This window comes from Podarcis filfolensis, assembly GCF_964270895.1.
Source record: "Podarcis filfolensis genome assembly, chromosome: 3".
Taxonomy (NCBI): Eukaryota; Metazoa; Chordata; class Lepidosauria; order Squamata; family Lacertidae; genus Podarcis; species Podarcis filfolensis.
This window is the reverse complement of record NC_139606.1, coordinates 54134622-54156113: the sequence shown is the minus strand read 5'-3', so window position 1 is coordinate 54156113 and position 21492 is coordinate 54134622. Positions and strand designations below refer to the sequence as shown.

At 41.2% G+C, this 21492-nt stretch overlaps 1 protein-coding gene across 3 annotated transcripts in view; it reads right to left on the bottom strand.

Moving 5' to 3' along the window:
* Positions 1-21492, bottom strand: part of NT5DC1 (5'-nucleotidase domain containing 1) — a 145532-nt gene that overhangs the window by 8158 nt on the left and 115882 nt on the right. For 2 of the 3 annotated variants that reach the window (XM_083608518.1, XM_083608515.1), the window contains one exon: positions 11130-11598. In XM_083608518.1, the coding sequence (XP_083464644.1) occupies positions 11130-11598 (469 nt within the window). The remainder of the gene's footprint in view (positions 1-11129; positions 11599-21492) is intronic. The other variant, XM_083608516.1, reaches the window with a different exon arrangement.

Below are 21492 nucleotides of genomic sequence, written 5' to 3'. Positions count from 1 at the left end.
CTCTTTAATTTACACTGCCATTCCCTTGCAGTTTACTTCACAAAAGGCAATGACTCAAAAAGCAGCCCATGTTAGCAACCTCTAGCTAAACGTGGAACTGTTCCACATTTTTAATGAATGGCTGCCCAGGGCTATCCCATGTTTATCAAGAGGCAAATATTTAAAACCTCACCAATTTATCCCCAATAAACTCTGCATTTAGTGTGGCATTAATTGCTTGTTTTCTGTACTTTGATTTTGCAAAAACTGCGGCCCTACAGAGGCAGAAAGTAAAGATGAAGACTTGATAGACACATGCAAGCCACAACTGGGAGAAATTTCACTCTGTTCAACAAAACTGGGACTCAGTTTTGGTTTGTGTTAAGCTGCTTTTGCAATGTGGAAAAGCAGCTTTGGTACCACTATCCTTAGCAATATACAAAGTAGACATTTCCTTTAAGAATGAAAAAAAGTGCCTGGAAAATTTTATTTTTAATACTTAACTAGTGCTGGCCTATTATGGCTTAAAAAACGTGAATGAATGACCACTTAACCATTTCCCACTGCTGTCCCTACAACAAAATCAGAGAGGTGTGGTCTGATAAATAATAGTGTGATAGAACTAGCATTCTTTAGAGTTTCTGGTAGAGTGCAGAGGGAACATTTTCAGTATGAAAGTGCTTTGAATAAAATAGGAACATTGGCAGCTGACTTATACTGAGTCGGACCACTGGTCCATCAAGTTCAGTATTGTCTACACTGACTGGCAGCAGCTCTCCAGGGTTTCCAACAGGTGTCTCCCCCAGCCCTACCTGGAGATTCTGGGGACCATTTCTGATGCTCTCCCACTGTGGTATGGCCCTTCCCAATGTGGGAATGCCTCTGCTCTGAGAAGCCCCTGGTTTATCCCCATTCTGTGTACTGGAACACCCTGCCAGCAGAGATTCAGCCTGCTGAAAACTTTTCTATTCTGCCAGGCCTTTGCAGGCAATTAAAGAGTACATGCCCACAATGATCTGCTGGTGTTTGCTTTTAATTCTTTTAATTTTAACTTGTTTTTAATTATTTATAATATTACTGTATGGTTTTATGGCTTTATGTTGTTGCAAACTGCTGTGATATACTTCTGTGATGCAGCAGTATATCAATATTTAAACAAACTAACACTCCAGTTCCTGCATCCTCACCTGGGCGCACTTAATAACACATTAGGACAGAGAGGTAAGGAGAAGAATGGGAGGAAGTAGGAGAGGCAACAAATCCTATATTAAAATTCAACATGTTAAATATCCTGTAGAAGCTGAGAGTCAGTTAATGATGCACAGCCTTTGTTCCTTGGTAGACAAGTGACCTAAAGCCATCTAGCAACTTCTGGATCAAAACAGAGATGGATTGCTGACTTTGTTTCCCTTTCCATCAACACCCTCCTTTCACATACAAGGCCTCAGCTGTCATTTCAGATTTGGTTGCTGCAATTCTCCTCTCTCAGTTTTTGAACCTTTTCCTCTCTCAGCCTATAGTCTGTCTTTTGTTTTCATATCAAATTTCCAAAACAGCAACCTAAAGTAATGCTATTACTTATCCTAAGAGCTTTGATTCTGAAGCCAGGTCTGCATGCATTTCCACCAGAAACATGTAAATTCCATCTGAAAACATTAAGCTTCCTCCACCCCCATTTTTGGGGAGGAGGGGGGTACTCCAAGTCACTAAACTCATTTCAATGGACAAGCCTACACAAATTCCAGGGAGTTTTTACATTGTGTCTTCAAAGCCACTGAGCTTAGGAACACTGGCCAGCCTGCTGATCAACTTTGCTCTGTCCACATTGTACTCAAAGTGTTTTTGTCTCCTCTACATTCATAGCAACTACAGCACTTCCTCTAGTGACATGTAGATAAACTTCCCAGAAACCGTGACATGCTTTGACTTCTACCCTTGGGGTGGGGGTACACACACACTACTAAATCTACATGGAATTCAATAAATTAATTGGGCTTTATTGAATCATTATGGCTCTGTCAAGCTTTTTTTAAAAGAACACTGTCAGTAGGCTTTTTTTTTTTAAGAAAAAAAGGGGGGGGGGAGAAAACCACTATCCAAAGACTTTGTGGGATATTTAATACAGAATTTGAGCTTTCCAGCTGTACACATCGTGGTTTTTATTGTGGAATTTATACCACAGGAATTTTTGGAAAGGGGAAACACTAAAGCACACAACCCACTTCTGAATTTTGTTGAAATTGTGTACAATTCATAGTACTGTAGAGCTGGAAGGGACGGCAAGGGCCATTTAGTTCAACTCTTTGCAATGCAGGAATCTCAGCTAAAGCATCCATGACAGATGACCACCTAATCTCTGCTTTTAAACCTCCAAGGAAGGAGAGTCTACCACCTTCCAAGGTAGTCCATTGCACTGCTGAACAGCTCTTACTGTTATAAAGTTCTTCATAATGTTTACTCAGAATCACCTTTCTTTTAAGTTGAATCCCTTGGTTCAGGACCTATCCTCTGCAGCAGGCACCCCCAAACTCAGCCCTACAATTCCCATCATCACTGACCACTGGTTCATGAGCTAGGGATCATGGGAGATGTAGGCCAAAACATCTGGAGGGCCACAGGCTGGGGATGCCTGCTCTGGAGCAGGAGAAAAACAAGCTTGCTTAAATATCTAGGGGTACAAATCATGCATATTTTGAACAAGTTGTATCAGTCTAATTCTAGTATGGTTTGGAAAGGTATAAATATGAATAGAATATGTTGGAATAAATTGAGACACTTCATTACAGACTGACTGGCTGCTTCTAAAATGATGATTGTACTGCAGTTACTTCTTTTGTTCCAGTTGCTGCCATTTTGCATACCAATAGCTCATCTGAAGAAATGGGGGGGGGGGGACTTAGCAAGTTTATATTTCAATCAGACCGATCACATTAAAAAAAATATTTATTATACCTCCACCCAGCTGGCAGCTGGGGCTTTCTGAATTTAAGGCGCTGTTATGAAGCAAGCCAGTTTAGCCATGTGGTGGAATTGATGTCGTCCAGTAAGTTGATTTATTGAAAAAAAATCATTTTTCTGATTTACTGTAATGACTTCATTATTAAGTGAAATAATGTAAAAAAAAAAGGAAAATAATGTTTAGTGTTTTACTCCCCCGTGACCCATTTCTTATTAGTTATGCCATATTTCAAGATTCATGTGTACAATTTCATAACAATAATATATTTTTTAAAGAAAACAAGCTTGCTCCATCTTCCTTGTGTTTTTCTGTATAGAACAGCTCAAAGATAGAAATAGATAGCCTTTATCATAAGCAAACTTTATCTGCACATGTTTCCACTTTAGATAAATGACTCACCAGCTTGAGTCCAAAGAGAAACTATCAAATGCAGGAAGACTGACTTCAGTTTGAATTTTGTTTGTTGGGAATTAATAGTTTTCTTTGCAGAACCTCTTCTGGTTTATACAACTCCTGAAGATCTTCTGTCAGAATATCTAAACACCAAGCTTACAGGATCCCATATGGAGATGCTACCTATGTGTCTGGTGAATCATTTTGGCAACATGGGACTTCAGAAATCTGTCAGCCATTAGCTCAGTTTCTAGTGGCAGTCTCCGATGGACTGGGTCCACGACTGACTAGCCAATCTTTGCCTGAAACATATCAAAGTAACACTAGCTGCCAGCAGCCTGAAGTCAGGCATATTTTAGGCTAGGCCAGATGTTTGTAAAGATTTATCTGTTGAACAAAAGCCACAATGCATTTATTCAAAGGTATGTTTTGTATGCCAAATTTATCTTACTTCCCTGAAGGTCATGAAACATCTGCTATATGAAACCATTTCTAGCCTGTTGCAGCAAAAAACAAGTCTTGTGGCATGTTAAAAGATTAGCACATGTGTGATGTGGAAGTTCTTTTGGATTGTCTGAACCAATCCAAATGATGCATTCTGACTGGCTTTTTAAAAAATCATTTCCTACTAATGGGGTGTGCTCAGAAGTACATTTTAGCAGCGACCCTGCTGTGTTTTCATCAAATATATGCACTTCTTCCCCAAATCCAGTTAAGGAGAAACCTGTTCTTCTGATTTGCTGCTGAGGAGGCTGCACAACTGAATCTGAAATACATTAATATTCCTGCAGAGGCATCAAGGTTCAATAGTGAAATGAAAAAGTGACCTTAAAAATTTGCCTGGACAGACCCTGAAACTGGCAATCATTCTAACACCTTTCACAAAGGTACTGGCTGGGTATGGCCAGCTTTTCAAAGAATAGAACTAAAAGGAAAAACCAATGGACATACGAACAAATTATTGACTAGTTCATGTCTATGTTTCCCAATGTGTTTCAAACACAGAGATTCTTCATTAGAGGAAATTATTCAGTTTTGTGGTGGGGAAGGAAATCAGTGATTTTACAGAAAAAAGAACTTATGCAAAAGTTTCACAACTGTAAAAACAGAAGCAGAAGAGCAAAAAAACTCTTCTTCAGGAATAACATTTGGGGGGGAGAAAAAGACTGTATTGGATTTAAATAATTCTTGTTTTGAAAAGTATTATCATACACTGGTGATGTACAAGTAGATAACTATGCAAGTATCAGAATCCTTGCTTGGACTCAATATACCAACTTACAGGCTTGCCTTGAAAGACAAAGAATGGAATCTCTTAAATTTATTGTTGCATCATGAATCAGTATAATGCTAAACTTTCCTTTAATCTTTTGAAGGAAGGAGATTAGAAATATTCTAGAGCACTTAATGGGGGGATTAGCTAAGAATAAATTCAAGCTCTGAAAACAAAATCTAAACAATTGCTACCAGTGTTAACTTTCATTAAAGCTGGGTTAAATCCAATTAAGTCATACTCAAAATAGACCTACTGAAATTTACATGACTAACTGACATCCATTATTACTAATGGACCTATTTGAGTGTAACTTATGTTGAATAGTACAACCCACTGAGAAGAGGCACTATGTACTTTCAAAACCACACTAGAAGCCTACACAGTTGACAAAATGTTATTCATTCACTATCTGGTAACATAATACAGATCTACAACCTATTTATCCTGGTGCAATTTCACTGACTTCAATAAAGAGCAAGAGAAAATGGAGAGGGGGTTGATTCTAGCTATCAAACTTAAAAACATTAAATCAGAGATGATGGCATGTGGCTAAAATTGTTAAGGAATCAGCACTCTTCCAATCCTAGTTGGAAGTCGGGTGGTTCACAACTTCAGTCAAGTGTTGCTTTATATATCACACACTTCACAGTAACCAAGTGATGAGGAGTTTTACCTGCTAACCACAGGAGGTCCAAAATCGAGGCAGCTGTGAGTGCAGATGTTCTTGGCTGATCTTTGCAGTAAAGTTGTTGGTTTTTTAAGCACTCGTTTTGGCCTGGTTTCTTAAGAACTTCAGAAAGTACATTCCAAAGTTCTGGCCATGGGTCCATCTATCTCAGTAGTAGCTACACTGAGTAGCAGCAGCTCTCCATGGTTTTGAACTGGGGGCATTCTCCCCCCTCCACCTGGACACGCCAGGGATTGAACCAGAGGCTTTCTACATGGAAAGCAGAAGTTCTACTGCCAACAGCCTCTCTCTTCTGAAATACCTTGGCAATTACCAAATAAGGCCATACTGGTCTTTTCTTCCACAGTAAATATGTGATGTATGAAGAGCAGATGCATCTTCATAAACATTCAGAGATACACACCAAGAAACTCTGACTGGCTACAGCTTCTAGGCACACACCCAATGCATGCTTAGGGATGCATTTCTCACTTTCTGCATTTTTAACAGAAAACAATGATGCAGTTCTGAATAACAGATACAAGCCTAAGTACAGTGTGAAATGGCTCTTTCACATCAACCCATCCGCACTGTGGAGTAGGGAACTTGAATTCCACCAATGGGGCACCAAAACAAATACAGTGGTACCATGGGTTAAGTACTTAATGCGTTCCGGAATTCTGTTCTTAACCTGAAACTGTTCTTAACCTGAAGCACCACTTTAGCTGATGGGGCCTCCAGCTGCCGCCGTGCTGCCGGAGCACGATTTCTGTTCTCATCCTGAAGCAAAGTTCTTAACCCGACGTACTATTTCTGGGTTAGCGGAGTCTGTAACCTGAAACGTATGTAACCTGAAGTGTATGTAACCCAAGGTACCACTGTAGTGCATGCAGACCATAGCTTATACAGTAAAAGAGTGGTTTACTAGCTGCAATACAATGAAAGTTTAAGAGAGCTCCATTGAATTTCTTTAAGTGAAAGTTCAAATATGGCCTTGCATCAGACTCAAATTATGTCACTGAGTTCTTGAACAGGCTTTAAAATGAATGGAAAATATCACTACACAACAGGCAACATCTGCCAATATTTTCCTTCTAGGGAGTCACCTGACAGCAAACTATTCATAAAATGTTTATCTTTCAGTGCTTCGAAGCATGCAATATAATAACATTTCCATGATATTTTGTAGAAACGTCATATAGCAAATGCCAGGATGATATATAAATCATTTAGGGATAGGAGCTCTGTTTACAACCAGTTAAAATGTACAACCTGTTAAAGTTATTACATTATACTTCATAAAAGAGAGGTATAGATTAATTTTTAGAATCACTGCTCCCATCTTTTTAAAACAAATCTCTTAATTTTATCATTTTTAGAATATAGTTTCCCTTATCTTCTCTTTTACCTAGTCCACTACTAGATTTATTTATATTTATTTTTAATGGATAATTTATAAATATTTCAAATACTATAGTGGTTATACAACAATTTAAATTATAAAAATACAGCAGATAGAAACAGTTTTCAAAATAAAAGGAAAAGAGGTGCTGAAGGAGATTGCAACTTCTGATAATACTAAAAAATCATCATTTTCCTGTTGTGAGAGACATTGTTCCATTTTCTGCTTAGCCTTCGTAAACAAAAGCTGAATGTAGTTTGATTTTTCTCAACTTGTAAATTTACTGCAGTAATAAAAACAGAAAAGAATCTGACCTTAACTTTATGATATACCTTTTCTATAAGAAAACTGAAATATATTTCCCAATATAGAGTTGGAATGGACAAAATGGATTTCCTCTCCTTCCTGTAGCCCTCCACACACACACACACACACACACACACAAACAAACAAACACACACACACACACACCGGTTTGAGTAGACCCTTTTGAGGGTGTAGGAGCTGCAGAGGAGAGGACAGAACAAGGCGGCTGAAAATGCACAGTATTGGATAGTGCCCAGTACAAATTAAAATTACCGTATTGGCCTGAATATAAGCCACACCCGTATATAAGCCGCTCCCTTAAAATTCTGCAGGCACTCACACCCGTTCCATTTTACTGTATGTCTGTTTCAGCAGCGATATCGTAAAAGCCAATTTTTGTAAGGTCGCGAATTTAAGCCGCACTTTAACTTTTCACAGTCAGAATTTTGGAAAAAAGTGAGGCTTATATTCAGGCCAATACTGTAACATTGAGCTGCACCATAACAAATTCTCTTAACTTTTATATATGTTACGTGCTTCTCCTGGCAGAGATACATTTCTGTGCCACAACACACATCATATTCGATTCAGTGACGTCGCACAGAACTGAAAATATTATTGTGTTGCAGATTTTGCTTTAGAGAATACTTGAACATGATGGGGTGTTCCTTTATACTTGAGATAACATCTTTAGTGCCAGCACCATCTCAGTGGAAATCAAGAGAGCCCAAATACACAGATGAACCACTCAAACTGCCAATAAAATTTTATGAAAAACCCAGATGTGAAGCATTCCATTTACTCCAATGAATCCCTCTGTGATAAAAAAAGAGCTTTCAAAACAAAACAGAACCTGCGCTTCCCTAGTGGGGTTATGCTAGCACATTCATAAGAAAATGCAACTTCTTCTCCGAGTCCCTAGCATGTGGGATGGACAACTTTCCTACAGAAGACGCTTAACCTGTGCTTACTTTTTAATCTAGGTTGCAGCAGGATCTTATAAAGGTAATATTTTTGATCAGGTGCAACATAAAAGCCTCAGGTCAATCATGCCAGCTTTCCTATTTGCACTTTTTGGTGGGAATTCCAATTATTTATTGTCTGTGGCCATTCCCAATTTCTTTATGGGAACATTCACAGTCCACTAACACCCATCAAAGTAGGTGGGAACAATTAGGGGAGAACTGTGTGTTTGTGTCCATGTTGCTCCTCCTTCCCAACTGCTCATCTCTCACTCTGTTTTAAGCTCTGCTGAAAATACTGCACACCTCTTCCACCAAAGCCTTTGGCTTGCTCCTCTAATTCTTACCTTCCACTGAAATAAAGAGTATTTGTGTAATCCTACGTACATTTATCCAGAGGCAAATCCTACTGCGTTTAAAGGGGCTTATTAATGTGTCTAGTATTGCACCCTTTTGCTCACATTCATTCTTGGTTGTCTTTCCCTTTCTTTCTCTTCCACTGTTATGGCACTGGTATCATCATAATTCAGCAGGAGTGGGGAACCTTATTCAGCCCAAGAACAGCATTTCCTCATGGCCATGTACCATGATGGGGCTATATGCCAATGATGGGTAGGGCCAGAAGCAAAGGTGAGTGGGGCAACAAATGAGACTCTTAAACCCATACAACAGCTGCAATCCAGCCACTTATAAGTCAAGTTTCTGCATGTCCGTCTGTCCATGCAGAGGCATCATTACAGTTCAAGGACACATTCCAGCCAGGCAAAAGCACTTGGGGAGAGTATGGAGCAGGGCAAGTGAGGGGCGTGGCCTGGAGAGAGGGGGAGTGGCTTGAGAAGGAGGCATTGTATGGGAGGAGTCAGATAAAGAGCCTGGAGGGCATAATTTGGCCTCTGGGCCTGAGGCTCCCCATCCCTCAGCACCATTCTCTGAAATATCATCATCATAGGCATAAAACAACATGGCCCAGTCTTGAAAAGCCTTAATCTCTACGGACAAATACAATACAAAATACTTTAACTGAAAATACAGGGTTGTAAGATGTGGCACAGGAGAAAATGCAATCTACTGCATTATCTCTATTTTGAAAGAGACAGCCAACGAGGCACTTAGCGTGAAAGTATATACCAAACTTCTTCTTCTTTTTAACCAAGTTCAAATGCAAGATACACAAACACAAGATAGGATTTCAAGCTGCATTCCAAGCACAGGAAACAAAACATTCCATAAAGCAATGAGATGCTTTACAGTGCAGGCAATTCAGCCTAGACACTGTAAAAAGAAAACAATGGTTACTTTCACACTTTTCAGTAAAAGTCTTCAAATGGCCCAATAAGCTGGATCTAGAGCTGGGAGGCTATTTTGTTACAGGTGAATGCTACAGACATGGGAAAACTTGAAATCAAGCGAGAGGTCAGGTAATTAGGTTCTATCTGCAATATTCACGCTTGTATGCTACCTCTCCTCCCATTCCATCCATCATGCTAATGCTATCATTTCCTCAGACTTCCACTCATCATACTTGTTGAATGGCTTGCATAACTGGGTCCATCCAGCGTTGTAACCTGAAGACCCTATGTACAGTAGCAAGTTACTATATCAGTAACAGGAATTACTGTGGTCCTGCTCCATTTGTGACAATCTGGAGTAAGTGTTCATCATGAAATGTTTTTGTTGCTCTCTGAATCATTAACGATACAAAAAATAAAAACAAATTAATTCTAAACATATAACAGAGCAGACATCTCACTTATTAAAGGGTATGTCTTTAAAAGTGTAACCTGAGTTACGGATTTTGAGATGAGATTAATTTCATAAACACTTAGCTCAGTAATGTTTACCCTGATTGGCAGCAGCTCTCCAGGGCTTCAGGTTGGGGGTCTCTCTCAGGTCTACCTGCAGGTAGCAGTGATGGAGCCCAGTATATTGTGCATGCAAAGCTGATGCTCTACCACTGAGCTGATTAGAAATGGTGATTAAAATAATCAAGCTTTACAATGCAGAATCATCTTAAAGCTGTATTTTAACCTCAGGATGCACGAAAAATATATAAACAACTGAGAAAACATGTTTTTAACTATCCATCTAAAATGTGAGTTTCCATGGAATAAACCAGAATATGAGCAAGAATTTGCCATGGCTCATTTGATTGCAAATATGATTTTTCTAGGATGTAATTAAGAACAGCATACCAAATCATATGGAAGTAAGTAGGAGATAATTTTAACACTCATTAGGCACCTAAGTGAGAAAGCAATGGACGGCAGTATTAAAACAGTATTATAAAGTTGAAAAGACTGCAGGAAAGAATGCAAATTGCATAATAAATACTTTGTGCAGGGTGCAAACTCCTACTATGAACTGTTAACACATTTAAGTTTTGATATATTTGTAACTGAGTACTCGTACTGAAATAATGTTCTTCTGCTATCATATAAACAAAGACTGAGCCAAATATCCCTTCCTCTTTGGCAGGACTATTAGTTGCTTGTAAAAAAGGGCCTGCCCATAGAAGGGGACACTTAAAACCTTTTAGGAGGAAGTCTTAGCCTTTAATACTTATTTATTATTATGTATTTATTAAATTTGTACACTACCCAATACCTGTAGATCTCAGGGCAGTTCAGAATTTTAAAATAAAAATGAAGTGGCCAAGGAATTTTCTTCCTTTTTCTACTTTAATATATAAAAAAGCTACCATTTCGCTGCCCACAATAGCCCAGTGGGGTTCCCGAAGAGAACAATGCCCCATGGGAACAATGACACTATGTCATGACTACAGACAGAACCTTTACTTTAAGCAGCACCTCAAGAGACAAATGGCAACCAGGCAGGGGGGGGGTTCAGCAGAAAATGGGTACAAGCCCTGTTCTGGATTCAGAGCCCATTCCACATCAGTGTGTCATAGCTGATTTTTCTCCAAAATAAAAGCAGTCTGATTAAGCATGCATGTTTACATACATGACTAACATAATGTGTAGTTTGGGGGGGAAAGTTACAGTATAAGCATCCGCCATGTCTTTTAGGCTTTGGAAAATGTGCTCTCATTTCAAACAAAATTATGGAAGAAAACCAAAACGTCCTACCCTTTTTCTTGCTTTCTCTTCATATAAATCTTTTTTTTTTTTTAGTACAAATGGATTTTTTGTGGGGAGGGGGCAGTAGAAACAAAGATAAAAATATACCAACTAGGCTGAGCCGCCATTCTTTCCATGTAATCTCTGGCCATATTGATAGCTTCCAGGTTCTCTGGATAAAGCAGGCAGAACATTGCTAGAGCACCCAAGTTGTTGCCGTAAATCTCATTCCATCGAGCACTGAAGTCCTTGGGATCCCAGGGAGGAAGGTACTCCAAAGGGTTTGACAGCATGGTCTGCACAGCCTCAGCCAACCGAGCCGAAATGTGTTGGTGTGAATTGGCGGCCTTGAATCGCAAATCCCGCATCTCTCCTCTGGAAAAGTAGAGCATTGGGTAGCTGTCGTAGTTGGCATTGACAAAAGGAACCACGGTGCTTGGGCTGTTATTGCTGCTGTAGACCAGTGCGAAGCAAACCACATGTATGAAAAACACACTAGGAGCCCCCCGTGTGTGAGTCCTCATTGTGGCATTAGAGCTCCAGGTCTCAATGGCAGCCGGACCATCTTTGAAGGAGCCTAGATGGTGGGGGAGGGGACAAAGGGGGAGGGAACAAGAGTGATAGTTATGGCTAGTTTTGTGTAAAGCCTCTGAGAATTCATAATGTGCTCGTGACCCTTTGCTCTATCAGTCACAGATTGCACAGAGCAGCAATATCTATATAAACAAAAGCCAATGTAGCAACAAAGACAGAAATTCCCACAGCATTCCTGTAAAATCCACAACCACCCACTAACCATCTTGTTGAATACAGAAAAATTACCCTTCCCCCAGCCCTACATGGAAGTTACCCATCAGTCCAGTACACATACATACCTTTCACACAACTAATGTTCTTGCAAACCACTTAGAGGTTTTCTTACAATCAGGCAGTATATAAAATTTGTTAAATAAATAAATGAACATACTAAATGAATGAATGTACTTGGCAATGTGAGCATGGAGAAGTCCTGCATGGAGAACCAGTTATCCCAGCAAATTGCTCCACTTGTGGAACAAACAAATTCTATAATATGGTACAGCCCTTTGGATTGCCTGCACTTAAAGGGGAAGCAGCATTTGGCAGGGGAGGGGCATGCGCACAGATGAGCAGAATCAACAGCAGCAGTATGCTTACTGTAGGCAGCACTATAGGCCTCCTAGCCGCTCAGTGGGTAAAGGAAATGCAAGGGGAGGGGAGTATATTGGCTCCCAAGCACTATCTTGAACAGATGTGAATGTGACCTCCATAAAGCACAGCTTGCCTCTTGTGGGCACCACAGGCAACAAGAACTTCGGGTGTAAAAAAACACGATAGCGATATATTCCCTACCTCCCATCTTTATGTATGAGATCTGTGTTCCCCAGTGAGACTATTACTGCCTGTATAATTAGTTGTGGTGACAGGATGGCAAAAGATGGCGGGGGGCATTAATCTTTATTAAGTATTACTTGCTATCCCACCACCTATGCAGGCATAGTGTTGTAACATTGGCAGGGGTGAAATCAATATTAGATGAAGCATATTATTCTAACAAAGTCTTGCATCTGTCTCTAGTTACTAACTTCATCTTTCACCCCCTGTACTTGCAAAGGCTTCACAATTCCAATGCAAACATAAGTACTATATTGGCTTGAATATCAGCCTCACTTTTTTCCAAATTCCGACCATGAAAAGTTAAAGTGCGGCTTAAATTCGCGACCTTACAAAAATGGGCTTTTACGATATCGCTGCTGAAACAGACATACGGTAAAACGGAACATTTACCATTTACGGGTGTGAGTGCCTGTGGAATTTTAAGGGAGCGGCTTATATTGGGGTGTTTTTTTTCTCTCTCCCCCCCCCCAAATTTTAAAGTTGTGGCTTATACTATATTTGGGTGTGGCTTATATTCGGGCCAATACGGTATATATTTTTATGGCCATGGCATTCTCATGCTGCAGGACTTGAATTCTCTCCTCCTCATCACCTGTAATGGGGAAAGGATGGGAGAGTCCAAGAGGACAGGGCTCCTGCACCTTTAATAGGTAGATGAGGGAATTTCAGCATGAATGGCTTGCATAACTGCTAAATTTCCATCTTTCATATACAGCTGCAAGAACCCTCTCCTCCTTTGCATCTGGCCACCCTACCCAGAAGGTTCAGATATACAGAAAGGTCTAATTTATTAGGCATAATTAAATACTGGGCTATTAAAAAGTCTTTTCAACAATCAAGACAATTAAGACTGCCCAATATAAGTAGTTTCTTACTGTACTTGCACAAAAGGGAGGAGGGAGGGAGGGAGGGAGGGAGAGAGATCATGTTAACATCAGCCAAGCCAAGACAGTGTATGTCGGATTGGCTGACGTTCACAGCTGTGGAGTAAAGGATTTGGAATGTGGGAGGCTTGTACAGGAGTCATTAGAATTGTGTATAAAGCCTCTAGCTGTGACACGTCTTCATTAAGAGGAGAGGGGGAAAAAGCAGAGTAGATCCTGGAAATGTATTTGAAATAGCTGGCCTTTAGGGCATGTGTGTTTTTTCCTATTAGCTTAAAAGAACCCTTCGATTTCACATGTGTAGATTTACAGCCTGTCATTTTAAAAGTTGAATGTAAAGTAAAAATGTATATTTTCCCAACTACCCGCCTGTTTTAAAAGGGATAAAAAAAAAATGGCACACTCTGTGAAAGTAAAAAACAAAACAAGACTGTTTAACCATGGCTATTTCTCTTTCCTCCCATCAAAATTACCTACCGACTCAACACAGGTCTTAGACAAAACAGGCTAGGATTCCCCAGAGGAAAGTCAGAGAATTCCTGAAATTCTCAAGAGGGGAAAGGTTAGAGAAAGCAAGACCAAGAGAGATGGATTTATGTAAATAATGAACAGTAGTTTTCAATTATTAAAACCAGAAGTAGGCCGAGGGCAAGGGGAGAAAAACGACATCCAAAACCTACTGCACAATGATGTTTTTCCTGAGGGAAAGCCATTTCATAAGATTCAGAAAGGGGAAAACATGTTAGAAGTTAAAATAAACAGAAGCCACACACAGAGATCAAGTTTTCCAAACCATAGGGCCCAAAATTAGACTAATAAATTAATGTTTGGGGACAGGAGTAATGATTCAAGTGGGAACTTTACACACAAAAAAGTCAATGGACTGCTTATAAATTTATTTGCTGGCTTGTGGAGCTGTTGAACATAATCCCAAGAGCTTGAACCTGCGAGAATAGTTGTGTTATTTGGCTGCTGGGCTGAAAGGTTCCCTCCTTGTATTTTGGCATAAATTAAATACTATGGTAGGTGGGGCAAACTATCTCTCTTTATTACTGGCACAGTATTGTATCAACACTTAAGCAGAACAGGCTGTATCAATGCCACACAAAAGTATCTGCTCTCTAGTCACATCATTCTCTGCCCCTGCAAAAAAAGCTGAGTTATTCCTTCCACAGCAGTGAAAGAGTCCTAAGCTGCATCTAGAGGAACACATTCCCACTCCAGCTGCAATTGGTGGAATCTCCATGCTGAATCCTGTGGGTCACTACTGTTTCATGTATTAGTTGGTGCTTTGGACTTTGGGAAATCAGAGGATTGTGCCTTTATCATTAGGCACATTATTAGGCCATGCCTACAAGAATGAACTCAGTATTAATTCCAAGCTTTCCATTCCACTTCCACTCTGTGTTGGCCTTCTTTAACCAGGTTCCCTTCAGATGTTTTGAGCTAAAACTCCCATCAGCCCCAGCCATCATCTGAAGAGTGCCAGGTGGGGAAAGGTTGCTCTAAACACAGTACAGTGGTATCTCTGCTTATGTACTTAATTCGTTCCGGAGGTCTGTTCTTAACCCGAAACTGTTCTTAACCTGAAGCACCACTTTAGCAGGGGCCTCCTGCTGCTGCTGCGCCATCGCGTGATTTCTGTTCTCATCCTGAAGCAAAGTTCTTAACCCGAGGTAATATTTCTGGGTTAGCGGAGTCTGTAACCCGAAGCGTATGTAACTTGAAGTGTATGTAACACAAGGTATCACTGTACTGTATGCCTCCAAATGTAGAACAATGCTGAGTCACCCAGTATAAGCAGCCTTCTACAGATAGCAGGTTCCTTCACACACATACACAGTATAAGACACACAGACAAAAGGAGATGAAACACAGCAACTGTTGTTCCCTTGTACTGTAAGAACAATTCAGACACAAACTACTCAAAGGAGTTTGCAAAATATTTTTTGTTTCAGGCTTTTGAGGAAATCCTGGTTAGTCATTTATTTAGGTACTATATGCTACATTCTCCCGCTGAACTGAATTACGTCAGAGGTTTTCAACCTTTTTGAGTCCACAGTTCCCTTGAACTACATTCTTTCTGCGGCACCCCTGTGGGGCTCAGGAGCCCAGTTATGTCACCCCTTGCCTGCAGAGCGGCTTCTCACCCTCCCTCATGGAGTGTTCTCTCAGCCTCCTCTCCTCTCCCTTCTCATTGGGAGTCCTCTGAGCAGCCGCAGCTGCCACCCCTGATCTCTGAGCTGGCCCCTGCTCTGCCCTCCAAAGAGATGCCTCCTCACACTGCCCTACAGGGGTCTGAGAAGAGCCCCTGGCCAGCCCCAGAGGCACTATTCGCCTGGGGAGCTGGTAGCTGCAACCAACAGCTGTGCAAGCCTTTGGGAGGCAGAGACGCAAGAGGGTATCAGAAGGAGGGAGGGAAGGAAAGAGGGACAGAGGCCAGTGTTGCCCTTAGCACTCCTGATTATCATTCAAGGCACCCCAGGGTGCCACGGCACACTGGTTGAAAACCACTGAATTACTTGACTGCTTAAGTTCCCTTCTCTTACAAACATTTGGGGGAAATAGCTTTGTCAACTGTTTAGTCCTACCCCACAATATGGACCAGTTGCAATGAATAAAATTGTCTTGAGAATCAGTAATGCCAGGCAGAGTAATCCAGACCTCTGAACTGCTGTGCTGGAGGCAGTGGCGTAGCGTGGGGGGTGCAGGGGGGGCGGGCCGCACCGGGCGCAACATCTGGGGTTAGGGCAAATCCATGGGTTAGGGGGCGCAAATCCACGGGTTAGGGGGCGCAAATCCATGGGTTAGGGGGCGCAAATTACTTGCCTTGCCCCGGGTGCTGACAACCCACGCTACGCCACTGGCTGGAGGGGGGTTGGAAAAGGCAGGGTACCCCCTGCTCAGCTCTGCTGACTTCTGCCATGAGGAGAGCTCTGCCATTGATGGGGAAGCTCCACAGGTGAAGCATGCAACAAGGTACTTATTAAGAGAGTGGGTGAGTTGAAGCTGCTGGTGGTGGCAGTGGCTATGCCATTCTCACCAAGCCTCATTGCTGATAGTCAAGAAAACCATATGCAGAGATTTTCAGTCACAATGCAGAACTTCTCAAGATATCCTTATGATGATCAAAAACACTACTTTTTGCACTACTTTAGCATACTTGATAAGAACACAAACATATGCTTTTAGAACCAGGCAGAAATATTTTCTTTATAATAATACATTGAAAAGATTTTTTTGTCAATCAACAAAGCAGCAAGATCCAAATATAACTTTCAAAAACTAAAAGCTGATTTCCATCCTCCAGCATCAACTTGAATTTAAGTGTAGCTCCAGTTATAGAAACATTGTCTATATTTCTTTCTTTCTTATTTTGTAATAAAAAGTAACTGTCTGTTTCAACAACAGGAAAGTGTAGAATGGTGAACTGCAGAGCCAATGTGACCAAACAGTATTGTTCATTGTTAATGCTCTATATATGTAATTAAGGCTGCTATACTCAGTAGGACTTCTGAGTAGCCATATACAGGATTGTGCTGTAAAATACACAGGCAGTGTGAAGCCTCAACCTGGCAACTAGCAACCAACTCAATGTGGTGTGTGGGGAGGGGAAGCCCCATTACACCAGCGTAAGTCCTTGTTCAGGCTTCTGCTAGCAGGATCTCTTAGTGGAATCTGGTGCATTATGTTTCTTTCTCCTTTACAAAATGTACTCATAAGCACTTCTCAGCAAGTCTGTGTCAAGGGGTTTCCCACATTCCCTGAGCCACCCCCTCCCCGCTATGAAATTACACCCAAGACTGTCTACAGAAAATCACTTAAGATTGCTTTATTACTTTAATTGTTAAAGACATTCCTTTGATTACGTGGAGTGATGCCATCTGCTTCAAGTATTGTGACCAATCCCTAATTTCAGAGCAACAGGCCCTGTGACCTTTAAATGTAAATATGAATTTTCTAATAGTATTTTAAACACTGAAAACTCTTTTTCATTGATAATACCTGACATCCAATGTTAGCCATGCTCAGAAAACAATTAACTTCAGCAACTTATATTCATTGCTTTCAGTGGCGTGACTCATCAAGTATGACTTAGTTGTCTTAGGCCCTCCCCATATCTTGTATTATTCTGCATCCAGATTTGTTACGGAAGAAGTGCAAATGAAACAGTAACATTTTACTGAAAACAATAACACAGAATAAGTGGTTAAAGCAAATAATGCCCCATCATTATAAAAGTGATTTACCAATTCAGTGACAGACTGTAACAGAAGTGCTTTTAGTCAGTTCTATTAAGTTAGACTGCACCATATTTCAGTGTGTTCATCCAACAATATTTTAAAAGCATTAACAATAAGCTTTTTTTTATTGCTGATATCAACTTACAAAAATGTAAAAATAAAAAACCACCCAAAACTATGTTGCTATGTAGTTGGTCATAAATTATGTTGAAATTTTCCTCAATAAATTGGTTTTGGATGTTTCCCTCCCCTCCTCAACTGTTTAAACAGATCTTTGCAGGCATATATTTTTCAGTTTTTCAGTTTACGATTATGACAATAGCAGCTGCAAGTTCTCTACATACCAATAGATCACAAGTTCAAGAAGGTCACTCCTTATTCTTTCTCTAGAAAAGTGTCAGCTGCAGATTTCAATATGGAACAGTACTCTAAAGTCATTGATTAAGCCAAATGGAATTTTGAGAAGCAAAGAAACAGGAAAAGAACAATTCTATCCTTGGGTTACGCCTGCTGAGTCATATAGGATTGGTCCTAAATCACAGCACAAGCACAATGATTCAAAGGAAACATTATGCTGGGGTAGCAATGAATTTGTGCCAGCCTTACTACAAGAGACCACCACCAGCTTAATTGATACTCTACTAGAACACCAGCATGACAAGGAGAAAAACTGGTCAGAGTTGAGAAAATAGCAGGAGAGAAGTGGAATTTAGTTAGAATCCTATGATCACTTAGGGGTCAGTTCAAGTCCCAACTAGATGTAAAGCTACACCTTCAGAAGACATGGGGATCATTAATAACATCCACCTACAAAAGTCTCACAAAGAGAAAAACAGCCGCTGACACCACCCTAGTCTCTCACTCTAGGCTTGCTTTTTATGGTGGCTGGAGCTTCCTCAAGCTGCCCACAGCTGTGCTCCATTAAGCAGGCAGCGGCACTCTTCATTCTCCACATATAGTTCCAGGTGCAGTAGGTTGGGTGAGTTTCCCAAGCGGCCTCAAGGATGGAAAAAAGACAACCCTCCATGCACTGCTCTTTCTCCAGCTGCTTTGAAGTAAGCAAATGCACCCATATAATGGCCACCTTGCATCTCTCTCTGCCATCATCATTCCAATGGAGAATATCATTCTGCATAACTCTACACGTGATTGTGGTACAACATCAGAGATCTTATATATCAAGACATGCTGCGTGACACTGTCTCAGTCTGATCCCAATCTAGAGAAATAGGAGCATCCAAGTTAAGGAAATAATAATAATAATGATAATAATGATAATTTATTATTTATACCCCGCCCATCTGGCTGGGTTTCCCCAGCCACTCTGGGTGGCTTCCAACAGAATATTAAAATACAATAGTCTATTAAACATTAAAAGCTTCCCTAAACAGGGCTGCCTTCACATGTCTTCTAAAAGTCTGGTACAGTGGTACCTCTGGATGCGAACGGGATCCGTTCTGGAACCCCGTTCGCATCCTGAGTAAAATGTAAGACGCGTCTGTGTGTCTGCGCGTCGTGTTTTGCCGCTTCCATGCATGCATGTGACATCATTTTGAGCGTCTGGGCATGTGGCGAAACCCAGAAGTAACGCGCTCCATTACTTCCGGGTCGCTGCAGAGCGTAACTTGAAAACGCTCAACCTGAAGCACATCTAACCCGAGGTATGACTGTAGTTGTTTTTCTCTTTGACATCTGCTGGGAGGGCGTTCCACAGGGCGGTGCCACTACCGAGAAGGCCCTCTGCCTGGTTCCCTGTAACTTGGCTTCTCGCAGCAAGGGAACCGCCAGAAGGCCCTTGGCACTGGACCTCAGTGTCTGGGCAGAATGATGGGGGTGGAGACACTCCTTCAGGTATATTGGGCTGAGGCCGTTTAGGACTTTAAAAGTCAGCACCAACACTTTGAATTGTGCTTGGAAACGTACTGGGAGCCAATGTAGGTCTTTCAAGACCGGTGTTATGTGGTCTCGGCGGCCGCTCCCAGTCACCAGTCTAGCTGCCACATTCTGGATTAGTTGTAGTTTCCGGGTCACCTTCAAAGGTAGCCCCACATAGAGTGCATTCCAGCAGTCCAAGCGAGAGATAACTAGAGCATGCACCACTCTGGCGAGACAGCCTGCGAGCAGGTAGGGTCTCAGCCTGCGTACCAGTTGGAGCTGATAAACAGCTGCCCTGGATACAGAATTGATCTGCACCTCCATGGACAGCTGTGAGTCGAAAATGACTCCCAGGCTGTGCACCTGGTCCTTCAGGGGCACAGTTACCCTATTCAAGACTAGGGAGTCTTCTACACCTGCTCGCCTCCTGTCCCCCCAAAACAATAGTTCTGTCTTGTCAGGATTCAACCTCAATCTGTTGATTGTGCAAAGGGATTCTTTTGTGATCATGCAATATAATTAAAGTAGATGAAGGACTGGTGAATAACATTTGTCTTACAGGTAACCTGCCACTGGATCCTGAATATTATTATTATTATTATTACCCACTCTAGTAACTAGCAACAGCAGCTTCACTGCTACAGCTGAGGAGGAAAAGGCAGGACACTCCTGCAGGGAATGAGGTTCATGAGGGAAGACGAAAACTTGCCTGTAGAGTGTGACCCTTGCACATCCTTTATCCTCCTCCACACACAGGTGTGTGAAAGAGAATGTAAGCATTTGTGGCCACAGATTGTGCACTAATCTAAGAACTCTGAACTGGTAGGAGTTTCTACCACACAGAAGATACAGGGATGGTTATACAGCATTTACTAGGGGTGTCCCTGATTCCCCAAAGCCCCCCCACAATGCATCAATGAATGCAATGAGGAGAGGTGGTATAAAATAACAAAATAATCAACCATCCTTGACTTCTGTCAACTTGATGCTTTTTACACAATGGCTCAGAAACAAACGAATGGCTAAAACAGCAATACTTAACCCAAGATATATCCAGCAGACTAAGTTTTGGTTACATAATTTGAGGTTTATTGCTTGAGAAGTTATCTTATTCTAAGATATATTCCCAATCAAAAGGCTTGTCTACTTGAACATTTACACAGGCTGAATTTAAATGGAGACATATTTCTCAAAATAGTTTCTCTAGTTTGGAAATCATTAGCAAGTTTTAATTCCTCTGGCTATATTCAAACATAAAGATTTGCCTCTGCTCTGAATTCCTAAACTGTTAGCAGAGAAGAGCTATCATCAATGAGAGTGTCAAGGAGTTGTGGTCCTCAGTTCTTGATGCAGTTTGAGAAAAGGGCTAAACTAAGTGATGCTTCAGCTCAGGATTTGTAGCAGAAGCCTTCAGAAGCCTAATTGCTTCACTTCACACCTGATCACTACCAGGCTTTAAAGAAGGTAAAGGACCCCTGACAGTTAAGTCCAGTCACGAAGGACTCTGGGGTTGTGGTGCTCATCTCGCTTTACTGGCTGAGGGAGCCGACGTTTGTCCACATATAGTTTTTCCAGGTCATGTGGTCAGCATGACTAAGCCACTTCTGGTGAAACCAGAGCAGTGCACAGAAATGCCATTTACCTTCCCGCCAGAGTGGTACCTATTTATCTACTTGCACTTTGATGTGCTTTCAAACTGCTAGGTTGGCACGAGCTGGGACTGAGCAATGGGAGGTCACCCCGTTGCGGGGATTCGAACTGCTGACCTTCCAATCGGCAAGTCCTAGGCTCAGTGGTTTAGACAATGTGGCATATGGTACTCCAAGGACTTCGGTAGGTATTGCTTGGGGGTGAATTACCCCAAGGTATTGCTTGGGGATATTATATTTTAACGTATTTTATCACAAATTAAATGCATGCTTTATCTCATTATGCACTAAGTATACATTTCGGTATGTTTTTTTAAGCTGAGAACTGTATTGCAAATTTTAAAGTGTGAAATCTGAATGATTAATGGGCTCTTATCTATTTATTTGCTTGTGGGATGAGTTA